We start from the raw sequence: 13,507 nt of genomic DNA on the forward strand, positions 1-13,507 counted from the left end.
GAGAATTGGGTTGAGAAACGTATCAGTCATGATTGAATAGCAGAGTAGAGTCGATGGGCTGAATGCCTAATTCTGCTTCTATTTCTTGTGAGCTGTATGATCTTTTACAATTGCTGGGCCAATATTCTAGAATTGCCTTGCTAACACTACAGTGATTCAAGAAGACAGATCACCACCACCATCTGAACAACAGTTAGGGATGGGCAATAAACACGGACCTTGCTAGCAATACCCATGTCCTGTGACTTAATAAAACAATTAAGAAGCTCTGATTTAATTCTTTGAAGAGGTAACAAGTAGGTTAGACCAGGGAAACCCAGTGGATGTAATCTACCTAGACTTCCAAAAGGCCTTTGATAAGGTGCCTCACGGGAGGCTGCTGAGTAAGGTGAGGGCCCAAGGTGTTCAAGGTGAGCTACTTGCATGGATTAAGGATTGGCTGTCTGACAGAAGGCAGAGAGTTGGGATAAATGGTTCTTTTTCAGAATGGCAGCTAGTGACAGATGGTGTCCCACAGGGTTCAGTGTTGGGGCGGCAGCTGTTCACTTTATATAATAATGATCTGGATGAAGGGACTGGGACCATTCTAGCGATGTTTGCTGATGATACGAAGTTAGGTGGACAGGCAGGAAGTACTGAGGAAGTGGGGAGGCTATAGAAAGATTTAGATAGTTTAGGAGAGTGGTCCAGGAAATGGCTGATGAAATTCAACATGAGCAAATGCGAGGTCTTGCACTTTAGAAAAAAAAATACAGACATGGAATATTTTCTAAATGGTAAGAAAATTCATAAAGCCAAAGTACCAAGGGATCTGGGAGTGCTAGTTGACTTGCTGGTTGAGTCCGTGGTTAAGAAAGCAAGTGTAATGTTATCATTTATCTCAAGAGGGTTGGAATGTAAAAGCAGCGATGTGCTACTGAGACTTTATAAAGCTCTGGTTAGGCCCCATTTAGAATACTATGTCCAATTTTCGGCCTCATACCTCAGGAAGGACATACTGGCACTGCAGCGTGCCCAGTGGAGATTCACACGGATGATCCCTGGAATGGTAGGCCTAACATACGATGATCATCTCAAGATTCTGAGATTGTATTCACTAGAGTTTAGAAGGTTGAGGGAGATCTGATAGAAACTTACAGGATAATGGAAGGCTTAGAAAGGGTGAAGGCTGAGAATTTGTTTCTGTCAGACGTGGATACTAGGACATCTGGGCACAGCCTTAGAAATTAGAGGGGGTCAATTTAAAACGGAAATGATGAGCTATTTCTTCACCCAGAGAGTAGTGGGCCTGTGGAATCCATTGCCATGGAGTGCAGTGAAGGACAGCATGCTAAATGTCTTCAAGGCTGAGATTGATAAATTCTTATTCTTGCAAAGAATCCAGGGATATGGGAGAGTGCAAGTAAGTGGTGTTGAAATGCCCATCAGCCATGATTGAATGGTGGAGTGGACTCAATGGGCTGAATGGCCTTACTTCCATTCCTATGTCTTATAGTCTTATGATGATGTGTGGTGAAATTATTAAGAGAGAGATCATAGGATGTTCGAGCTTGAGTGCTCCACTCTATAGGTTTGAGATTCCGTTTCATTCCCTCAAATTGATACAAGTGCAGTTTGTGGGGAATAAAGTCAGGAAATTAAATCTAAAGTGCATGTAAGTTTTAGCCCTTCAACTTAGAATCCAATTCAACTGAAAATCAGTTTTGAAAAAGAGTGGTCTTAATGATAGCTCTTTAATCTAGAACAAATACTGTTTCCTATTTCTTATTAAAATATTGATTTCTGCACAGGGATTGTTCTGTTGTTCATACAATGAGATACTGCTCAAACTGGGAAAACTGAAATAAAAGCAGAGTGTTTCTAATTCAATTAGAACATTTTAAAAGGCAAATGCATGGTACATGAATAGGAGCAGTTGAAAGATATGGGCCAAATGCTGGCAAATGGGAGTAGATTAATTTAGGATATCTGGTCGGCATGGTCAAGTTGGACTGAAGGGTCTATTTCTGTACTGTACGTCTCTATGACTTTAAAACATTGTACATAATGGATATATAAAACAAAAAGACTGCGGATTCAGGAGATCTGAAACAAAAACAGAAATTGCTGGAGAAACTCAGCAGGTCTGATAGCATCTGTGGGAAGAAAGCAGAGTTAACATTTAAAGTCCAGTATTGAGTTCTGATGAAAAGTCACTGAACTCGAAATGTTAACTCTGATTCTTCCCACAGATGTTGGCAGACCTGCTGAGTTTCTCCAGCAATTTCTGTTTTTGTACTTAATCAATACTGTTTTCCTCAGATGATAGAACATAGAACATAGAACATAGAAGGATACAGCGCAGTACAGGCCCTTCGGCCCTCGATGTTGCGCCGACCGAATCCTACCTAACCTATACTAGCCCAATAACTTCCAAATGCCTATCCAATGCCCGCTTAAATGACCATAAAGAAGGAGAGTTCACCACTGATACGGGCAGGGCATTCCATGAACTCACAACCCGCTGTGTGAAGAATCTACCCCTAACATCTGTCCTATACCTACCACCCCTTAATTTAAAGCTATGTCCCCTAGTAACACCTGACTCCATTAGCGGTAAAAGGTTCTTAGTATCTACCCTATCTAAACCCCTAATCATCTTATACACTTCTATCAGATCTCCCCTAAACCTTCTCTTCTCCAATGAGAACAGCCCCAAGTGCCTCAGCCTTTCCTCATAAGATTTTCCTACCATTCCAGGCAACATCCTGGTAAACCTCCTCTGCACTCGTTCTAAAGCTTCCACATCCTTCCTATAGTATGGCGACCAAAACTGCACACAATACTCCAGATGAGGCCTCACCAGAGTCTTATACAACTGCAACATGACCTCAGGACTCCGGAACTCAATTCCTCTGCCAATAAAGCCCAGTACACCATATGCCTTCCTCACAGCACTATTTACCTGGGTGGCAACTTTCAGAGATCTGTGTACATGGACACCAAGATCCCTCTGCTCATCCACACTACCAAGTAGCCTACCATTAGCCCAGTAATCCATCATCTTGTTATTCCTACCAAAGTGAACGACTTCGCACTTAGCTACATTGAATTCCATTTGCCACATTTCCGCCCAGCTCTGCAACTTATCTATATCCCGCTGTAACCTACCACTTCCTTCCTCACTATCCACAACTCCACCGACTTTTGTGTCATCCGCAAACTTGCTTACCCAGCTTTCAAGTCCTTCCTCTAGATCATTTATAAAGATAACAAAAAGCAATGGTCCCAAAACAGATCCTTGTGGTACACCGCTAGTAACTGCGCTCCAAGATGAACATAATCCATCAACTACTACCCTCTGTCTCCTTCCAGCCAGCCAATTCCTAATCCAAACCTCTAATGTATCCTCAATGCCATACCTCCGAAGTTTTAGCATTAGCCTACCATGGGGAACCTTATCGAACGCCTTACTAAAATCCATATACACAACATCTACTGCTTTACCCTCATCCACTTCCTTGGTCACCTTCTCAAAGAACTCAATAAGGTTTGTGAGGCACGACCTGCCCTTCACAAAACCATGCTGGCTATCCCTGATCACGTTATTCCTACCCAGATGTTCATAAATCTTATCCCTTACCATTCTCTCTAAGACTTTGCCCACCACTGAAGTCAGACTCACTGGCCTATAGTTGCTAGGGCTATCCCTACTCCCTTTCTTGAACAAAGCTGCATTTTGGTCCAAGTTAATCAAAACTGACATTTCCAAGGAATTTTAATCATTGTCAAAATGTAAGATTCACTTGGTGTTCATTTATCCTTCCTTTATGAAACTATTTTAGACTTACGAAGATGCAGAGTCACGGATGGTGCTACAAGAATGGATCAAGGAGAGGAATGAGTTACGGTGAGTTGTAATAACCACCAAAGACATGTAAGGTCATAATTCATGCATGAGATAAAGTGTCTCTAATACAGTCACACACGCTTACTTTTCTAGCAGACTCATTATATGCTAAAATTGATTAAATTAGTTTTGAAGAAGAAATTGTATATCATTCCCAACATTAGTTCCACCTCTCCTGCTCTGAATCTGATGCCACTTGCAGACAATGTGACTCCATGGGCCTCTGAGGCTACATTCTCTGCACCTCTTTGAAATGGTGCCACATGATCTTCTCCATCCACCTGAGAGGGCAGGCACAGCTTCAGTTTAACAGCTGGTTCCAAAGATGGCACTTCCAATAGTGCAGCGATCTCTCAATACTGACACTCCCAGCACAAGTGTCTGCCTCGATTCTGCACTCAGCTCTCTGGAATGGAACTTGAACATGGGTGAGGTAGTAGTAAGAAGAAAGAGGAAGGTTGGACCATGGTGGGATATGCTCCCTTTACACTAGATGTTGTCAGCTCGAAGGCATTTGTATTCTACTATGATCCCTGTTCCTTTTAATCCTTCTCTGGAATGTCACCCATTTGTTATCCATTCCAAATTGTCTTTGAGCTGTATAGTTACCCTGGCCATTCATGGGGGCAGTTAGAGTCAGCCACATTGTTGTGGGTCTGGAGTTACATGTAGGGCAGACCATGTAAAGATGACAAATTTCTTTCCCTGATGAATGGTAACGAACCATATGGATGCAATCGTGTGGTTAATCTGTGGATAGCAGTTTCATGGTCACCATCACTGACGCCAGCATTCTGTGACAAATTTATTGATTGATTTTCAATTCTTCCAGTTGCCCCAGTTGGTTTGTTGAACCCATGTCTCCACAGCATTAGCCTCGATCTCTGAATTTCTTCTTAATTGTCAATACCATATTGTTGGGAACTGGGATGAGGGGCTTGGCTTCGTGTGGGGTGCTATAAATCCACTAGATCCCTGCCACGATTTAGTGCCTGGAGCAGAGTAAAGTGTTTAAGGTAAGAATGCCACTCCTCCTCTTAGGAGCAAGTCCTGATTTGGAGGTCACTGTTACTGAGACTAGTTTTCAATTCCAGGTTTTGTTAATTGTATTTAAAATCCATGGTGGGCTTTGAACCATTTCCTGATTGCGTTAACCTGGGCTTCCGGGTTACTAACCTGGAAACATTTTCGCTACATCTCCCCACCAGTTGTATTAAGAAGTATGTTCCTTTGTGTTGCTAACACTGGCCACTCATTTATTTTTTGATGTTTCAGGGAAATGACCAAGACCATCTTTAACCCTCAGTTTGGGAGCATTTTTAGAACCCATCATAATCCTACCTATTTCTCTCGACGGCTCTCGCGTTTCGCTGATATATACATGGCATCCCTGAGCTGCATCTTGAGCTACAACCTGCACAACACATTCTACCCTCGGAGAACGCCACTGCAGCATGAAGCCTCACTCTGGTCAGACCAGATTAGTGCCAGCCCATCCAAGTACCCCGATATCGAGGGGTTGGCTCAGATTAAGTGATGGCCACATGGACCCTTCTAACTGAGTCATACACTTCAGCCCAACACAAAACAGTTCAGAACTTTGCTTTAGTTATTTTTGTGAGTCTCTCATTTATCTGGGCTTTCAGTGGCTGTAGCGCTAAGCTACGGGCTAAACATCGCTAGAGTGTGGTCAACTAGGCTTTCGTATTGTCTTCCACAACGAGAGGGGCAAATCGTCGCCAAAATGTCTCTTCCCACAGAGCGTTAACATACTGTCTGTGGTTTTTGGTTGCCTGGGTAACACCATGGCATGCATTTGTGTGACGTGATGATGGGAGTGAAAGTGCTCACAGCCTCAATATTTGTTGAGGCACAGGCAAAGTCTAGCTGATACAGACGAGAGAGAGAGGAGTAGAAAGACTGGGGTTTGGAAGTGAAGGTTCCCTGGACTCGCTTGGCCCAGAACTCCTCTCTGAGTTCACTAGACGTACTTGTAAAGCAGATTGCTAAGTGTTAGTACTGTGGGATAATTGCGGTTACTTAATATTTACAGCCAGGAAGTGTGCTTTATTAGGAATGTTTCTTTAAACATAAAGTAAATACATAGAGACTGACTTAAGGTTAGAACGTGCACAAAAGTACTTGCAATATTAACTCTGCTGTCTCGCTAAAGTGTACTAGTCATAGATTAGTAAGTGCAGTGATGGCAAATCCCTTATAAGGACATCTTTGCCAACTCCTAGTTAGCCAGTGTTGATAGAATCATTCCTGTCTTGCATCTGTGTGTTTTGTATATTATTGGCTTGATCTGTTGTGTATGTCACAAGCTGTATTTATATGTGATAAATGTTGTTCAATAGGTTTCTGAAGCAAATGCATAAAATGAGAATTAGCATCTCAGAGAACGGATTGACCACCGCTGAGAGAAATGGTCAGATAGATGGCATTTAAAAGTGAGGAGGGCAGTGATAGATGGAGGAGATTAGGGAGGGGAAGGTCCCGCCACTGGAGGCTGTGTTGCTGAGTAGAGCTTGCTGGGAAGGTAATGGGATACGCACAGAGTTAGAATCAGAGAGCAAGCTGATGTGAAGAGCTGGCATGAAAATCATTAACATCCTGACATTAGCCGTGTAAGACCTCGCATTTGGTCATTCTTTGGCCGATTACTGAAACATTTGCCACTGATTTTCGAATGTGGCTCCTCGTGTTATCCCTTTAGTACCAAGCTTTATGCTGTGCGCAGTATTCCTTCAGAAATACACTTGAACATAATGTTTTGTTTACACTGTTACTGATCTGGAGTGAGTATTAAAATACAACTAACTGCATCATTAAATCTTAAAAAAATGTTTTACAAATTTAAACTTCCAAGAACTAAATTCTGGCTGATTATAGTTGTATAGAATTATTGAATACAGGGGGAGACCATTTGGGGGCACTCCATCTATGCAACTCTTTGAAAGAATTAGGTCCAATCCCAGTCTTTCACTCCATGGGAAACTTTGCACTTTCAAGTCTTTTTTATACTGGACATTAACTGAATTTGGCCTTTAATTCTAATTCCTTCTTGGAAGTTACTCTTGAATCTTATTGAATTGACCTTTCTAATGTGGACTGTAATCCACATCATCATAATCTGTGGCATATGTTTTTAAAAGTCCTCATTTCCTTTTGATCCTTAATCAATGCCCTTCTGCTGGAAATGTTCCCTATTTTCTCTCTTAAAATCCAGAGTCATTTTGAACACCTCTGTTAAATCTCCTGCTACCCTCCTCTTAAGTAAGGAGAATGTTTTCAACATCTCTAGTCTTGCTACTTAACAGAAGACTCCATCCATATCAAAGGATGTTCACACATATTCACTTCTTATCATTGTTCCTTCTTCAGCCAGAATTTGCATTGTCTTGTGTGTTGAATTAGTTCATAAATTTGCCTTCTGGTCTCTCAGTCTCCAGGGACTGGGCTGTTGAATCTTGATTTTACACTTAAGAGCAGTTCCACCCAGTAGAAGCAACAGACCTTCATTCTAATTGTTCAGGCTGGATCTGAACAAAACACGTAAACGGTTTTAACTAGATCTATCCACAACTCTTGCCACTGCAGTAAATGTTTGAAGAATGTTATTGCCTTCTGTTTCCTGTGAGCACTGCAGATAGTTTGTAGGAGAAACAACTGTATTTAATTTCTTAAGTTAACTTTATGCTGTTTGTGATTTGGGTGTTTGTGGTTTGTTACCCTTTTAAAGCTCTTTGATCATTTTCTTTGTTTATTACTGGCTTGGTCCTGCTAAAAATGTGAGTGTGTCTTTATATTGGGCTGTGCTGGGTGGGGTTGTGTTTGATGGTTTCTGAGTGTCCTGTTCCAACAATGAGACCTTCTCTACAGTCGGTAGTCCTTTGCTCATTCATACCCCTGAACAGAGAACTGGAAACAATGAGCTTCTATTTTGTGATGACTTGCAATGTCCATACTTGGGAAGATTTTGCTTGTGATTTCTAACTGGTCTCACTGTTGCAGTTTGTGAAAATTCAGGGAAATTTAAAGATCCACAGATTTAAAATCTTGCCCCAAAACTCTAACTTACTTCCCAACTGAATTGAAATGCCATTTGTGAGTAAGTGCTCTTGAATGATTGTTCAATAATCTACTGAATCGAATAGTTGAATGTGTTTGACATTAATCTCTTCAGATCATTCTGTTTAAAATGATCTTAACTGATGATTGTTTCAAGGAATTCTGAGTTGTTTTCTAAATGCAAGACAAAAATCAGACTATTCAACACTGAAATCCTTTGACAATTGTAATTATGGTTCTCTATTTTTCTAATGGTGTAAGTGTGTTTTATGGGGAAAATGGTACAATCTAAGGTGATTACAGCATGCCACTGCATTGTAATCCATGTTATGTAGTACTTGCTAGTCTCAAAGCGTTTAAGCAGTGGTTGTGCAATGAAATCTTAAGAATCTAAACTTTGTGTTAAGTGTTTTAGTTTAAATATCATGCAAGTAAGTTGGGTTCCTCTCTAACAATAAGAGATAAATACAGATAATTTTAAAACTGCTTTTTCCCCAAAATGTTTCATTGCAGCAAAAGGTTGCTCTGTTTCAAATAAATGTGGCAAGTGTAGTTTCAGTGTACTCCGAGGTTTGCTGTAGAAAGGAGTTCTGTAAACTGAGAAGTTTAGAATGTCCATGTAATGTATGACTTTACAATAAATCTGTAGTAGGGTTTCTTTCATGTATGCAGTGCCAATAATAAAGCAACTGTAGGAGGACCAGAACAATGGAGCGGACTCCAGTTCCTTTGCAAATCGATTTTAACCATTCATTAGCAGTCGGTAAAATACTGATTGCAGCATTCTTCAGGTTTGCAAAATCCAGTTGGAAATAAAACTTTGAAAAAATACGCTTAATGAAGACTAGGCTTCCATTGCCATCTTATAAAGTAACAGATTTGTAACTTCAAAATTCTCCATGTGACCTTCTCCAAAAAAAGAGATGGGCAAAAATGTGGGAAGCTATAGACCAGTTAGTTTGACCTCTGTAGTGGGGATGTTGCTGGAGTCGAACGTAAAGGTGAAGATGCCTGATACTTAGAAAAACAAAGCTCAATTCACCAGTCTCAGCTTGGTTTCATGAAGGGCAAGTTGTGCTTGACAAACTTGCTGGTGTTCTTTGAGGATTTGGTACATCTAGACTTCCAGAAGGCAGTTGACAGAGTGCCAGATAAAAGACTGATCCACAAAGTTAGATCCCAAGGCATAAGGGTAGAGTATTAGCTTAGATAGGGGATTCGCCAACTGACAGCAGAGGGTCAGGATAAATGGGTCCTTCTCTGGATGGTGAACTGTAACTAGAGGATTGCCACAGGGTTCAGCTTGGAACTCGGCAATCTATATAAATGATCTGCACGCAGAGACAGAGTGTAACATAACAAAGTTCACAGATGATACTGAAATAGTTGGGAAAGCAGGCAGTGATAACGAGATAAGAGTTTACAGATGGATATTGATAGGCTAGGAGAATGGGTCAGAACCTGGCAGACGGAGTTTAATGGGGAGATATACGAGGTCGTCCATTTTGGCCGGAAAAAATAAAAGGGGAAATTATTATTTAAGTGGGAAGCAGATTCGAACTGATTCAGTGCAGAGGGATTTGGGTATCTTTGTGCATGAATCACACAAAGTGGGTGTGCAGATGCAGTGTATAATAAGGAAGCCAATGGAATCCTGGCATACGTTCCAAAAGGCCTGGATTATAAAAGTAAGGAAGTGTTGCAACAATTGTGTAACGCAATGGTGAGATGACATGGAGTGTTGTGTCCAGTTTGGCCTCCATACTTAAGGATGGCTGTGGTGGCACTGGAGGCAGTCCAGAGGAGGTTCATCAGGTCAGCTCCAGGCATGAAAGGCCTGTCATACAAGGAGCAGTTGAATAGCTTGGCCTTTGTACTTGCTGGAGTTCAGAAGAATGAAGAGGAGGGGGATCTGATTGAGATATATAAAGTGCTAAGAGAGATCAGTGAGGTAGATGTTCAACACATGTTTCCCCCTTGTAGGACAGTCTCAAACAAGAGAGCATTGATATAGAGAGAGAGAAGAAGTAGGATCAAAACTGAGATGGGGAGAAACTATTTCTCCCAGAGGGTTGTGAATCTGTGGAAGTCACTGCCTCAGAGTGCAGTGGAGGCAGAATCAATCAACTGATTCAAGAAAGAAATGGATAGGTTTTTGATGAAAAGCAGAATAAAGGGCTATGAGGAGCAGGCAGGAAAGTGGAGTTGAGACCAGGATAAGATCAGCCATGATCATGTGACATGTCAGAGTGGGCTCAAAGAGCTGAATTACCTGCTCCTGCTCTTAATTCCTATGTTCCTCTTCTCACTACTTCATCTGCTTTAGAACTACTTTTTAGAATTGCAACTACTTTTTCTGTCACCAGTCTCTCACTACTGTGGTTCTGGATTAGTGGTACTGGAAGAGCACAGCAGTTCAGGCAGCATCCAAGGAGCAGCGAAATCGACGTTTCGGGCAAAAGCCCTTCATCAGGAATAAAGGCAGTGAGCCTGTGGCCCAACATTTCAACTCCCCCTCCCACTCTGCTGAGGACATGGAGGTTCTGGGCCTCCTTCACTGCCGCTCCCTCACCACCAGACGCCTGGAGGAAGAACGCCTCATCTTCCGCCTCAGAACACTTCAACCCCAAGGCATCAATGTGGACTTCAACAGTTTCCTCATTTCCCCTTCCCCCACCTCACCCTAGTTCCAATCTTCCAGCTCAGCACTGTCCCCATGACTTATCCGGATTTGTCCTACCTGCTATCTTCTTTTCCACCTATCCACTCCACCCTCTCCTCCCTGACCTATCACCTTCATCCCCTCCCCCACTCACCCATTGTACTCTATGCTACTTTCTCCTCACCCCCACCCTCCTCTAGCTTGTTCTCCATGCTTCAGGCTCACTGCCTTTATTCCTGATGAAGGGCTTTTGCCCGAAACGTCGATTTTGCTGCTCCTTGGATGCTGCCTGAACTGCTGTGCTCTTCCAGCACCACTGATCCAGAATCTGGTTTCCAGCATCTCTAGTCATTGTTTTTATCTCACTACTGTGGTGCCTCCTGCACACTCCAGAACAAATTGAAAATCTTTTAAAAGAACATGCTATTTTTTTAATAACCCATCCTGAACAAATGAAAACTGATTATGACATGGCTGGCTGAGGGAGTGATTCATGAGAGCACGCTCAGAATTGTTCCATCTACTCCTGGTTTGTGGGCGTTGAAGGCAGAGGCCATGTTACCAACTCTGCTTGGATGCATTCCTGGAGGTTTTGTTGTCATGACTTCATTCTGGCTCCTACTGGTCACCTGATATGTCAATCCCACAATGCATCCCTCCCCAGCACCAATTGGAGGATGAGCAGATTCTTTGTCATCAAATTGCCCTGTTCTTGATTTGGTTGTTCGTGTGCTGCCTGTAATTGTTTAATCACTTCAATAAACAAGTTTCCAAGAAAATGAAGAGCAAAACATTGTTTCTTACTGCTCCTGTGATTTTTCTGAAGTGTTGCTCAATGTCAGTGTTGGGAGAACAATTAGAATTTCTGGAGGGCTGGGAACACTTGATGTCTTTCATAACTCTTCAAAATCTTACATTTTCTAAACAGAGGAAGAATATATATTCATATTTAAAGGTGCATCTGAGACTTTTAATTCAAGATTAAAATAATTGGCCAAGTCTATTTTTAGACAATATTTCCCAAAGGTTTCTTTACCCGCATCAGTTTTTTTAAGACATTTGTTTGGACATCTCAACTTCATTAGGTTAAAATAGCTAAATATTACAGTCTTAAAGTCTCTATTCCAGTTAATTTTCTTTTCCAAAGAAGGCTATAATGCATATACAATATGGTTTTAATTTTCATTCATCCTTCCTCATGGTCAATCAAAGATGTCACCTGTCTCTGTGGGTTTCACCGTTTGTGGTTAAGAGATTGGAATGCTGCGGTTAAGAGAACTTACAGTGACCACCAAATGTTTAATGTTTAACATTTCTTTGGTAATGGTGTACACACAGAATGTTGACAGTCTTGCTATTGTTGATCACCATTATTTGTTCCTAGGTGATAGTCATCCTGTGGAAAATTAAACAGGTAATTACTGGAAGTGCCTTATCAACTTAGTTCTAGTTCCACTTATGGTCTTTAATTTTTGATCATACCTGTGCTGTAATAGGTGTCAGGAATGGCACAGTGGGTAAAGCACACTCACATTTTGAGTTAGACAGACAATTTAGGTTTGATTTTTGACTCTAGAGACTGGAACTTATAGTCTAGGCTGAAGCTCCAGTGCAGCAGTAGTGTAATCTCCCTCAGATAATACATTGGTCTCTGTCTGAAAGGCAGAGTTTAATGACCCCATCGGGTTGGTTGGAAAGTTCCCGTTAAAAAGGCCAAAGTAATTGTCCAATCTTCACACAAGCTATAAAATTCTCAATCACATTCACTGAGGAGGATGTTGATTTTTGCCTCCAAGAGGCTGCTTTATCAGATGCAGCAACGCTTCTCTTGGCTCCAGTAACATAAGATTAAATCACCATGGTCAAAAAGTGTGACACTGGAAAAGAACAGCCAGTCAGGCAGCATCCAAGGAGCTGGAGAGTTGATGTTTTGAGCATAAGCCCCCTCATCAGGAATGAGGCTTGTAGGCCAAGGGAAGTGTGCTCAAGGTAAGGTAGCTGGGAATGCAATATGTAGATAAAAATGGGGCAGAAGGTGATAGGTGTAAAAAATGAGGTCTGCAGATGCTGGAGATCACAGCTGCAAATGTGTTGCTGGTCAAAGCACAGCAGGTTAGGCAGCATCTCAGGAATAGAGAATTCGACGTTTCGAGCATAAGCCCTATTCCTGATGAAGGGCTTATGCTCGAAACGTCGAATTCTCTATTCCTGAGATGCTGCCTAACCTGCTGTGCTTTGACCAGCAACACATTTGCAGAAGGTGATAGGCCAGAGTGGAGGGAGGAGCGGATAGGTGGGAAGGAAGATGGACAGGTAGGACAGTTCAAGAGAGCAGTGCTGAGTTGGAGGGTTGGATCTGGAATATGGTGGAAGGAGGGGAGATCAGGAAACTGGCGAAGTCAACATTGATTCCATGTGGTTGGAGGGTCCCAAGGTGGAAGATGAGGTGTTCTTCCTCCAGGTGATGGGTGGCTAGAATTTGGCAGCGGAGGAAGCCCAGAACTTGCATGTCCACGGCAGAGTGGGAGGGTGAGTAGAAGTGTTTGGCCACAGGGGGATAGGATAGACATTTGGACAGACCTCACTAGAGGCTGGAAGAGTTGGGAATAGGTTGGAAAGACCCAAGGACTTTGAGATCCCTAGGGACAGGCAGTGTATGACACATACAACATTGACGAAGTCTCAAACAATCTATTCACTAAAATGCACTGACTCAAAATCAAGGATAGAAGCAATGTGCCAGTGGGAGGCAAATTTCATCAGGGTGCTCCTTTCTTTTTGTTCTCAGGGCTCCACTGTCCCCCTCAGGGCATTACTACACTGAACACCAGGTTATTTCTCGATCTGGCAAATATTTGCCTCTCAACAAACAAAGCTAAAAT

General features: G+C 42.1%; 2 protein-coding genes across 2 annotated transcripts in view; one reads left to right on the top strand and one right to left on the bottom strand.

The window, feature by feature from the left end:
- nt5dc3 (5'-nucleotidase domain containing 3) overlaps window positions 1-10,393 on the top strand; it is a 38,523-nt gene extending 28,130 nt beyond the window's left edge. The window contains exons 13-14 of the mRNA XM_060839669.1: window positions 3,825-3,889; window positions 5,165-10,393. Coding sequence (XP_060695652.1) covers window positions 3,825-3,889; window positions 5,165-5,426 — 327 coding nt within the window. The 3' untranslated portion in view covers window positions 5,427-10,393. The remainder of the gene's footprint in view (window positions 1-3,824; window positions 3,890-5,164) is intronic.
- A 1,180-nt stretch (window positions 10,394-11,573) lies between these two features.
- Window positions 11,574-13,507, bottom strand: part of stab2 (stabilin 2) — a 179,750-nt gene continuing 177,816 nt past the window's right edge. The window contains exon 68 of the mRNA XM_060839668.1: window positions 11,574-12,021. Within this exon, the coding sequence (XP_060695651.1) occupies window positions 11,980-12,021 (42 nt within the window). The 3' untranslated portion in view covers window positions 11,574-11,979. The remainder of the gene's footprint in view (window positions 12,022-13,507) is intronic.

The sequence above is a fragment of the Hemiscyllium ocellatum genome, chromosome 19 (genome assembly GCF_020745735.1).
Source record: "Hemiscyllium ocellatum isolate sHemOce1 chromosome 19, sHemOce1.pat.X.cur, whole genome shotgun sequence".
NCBI lineage: Eukaryota > Metazoa > Chordata > Chondrichthyes > Orectolobiformes > Hemiscylliidae > Hemiscyllium > Hemiscyllium ocellatum.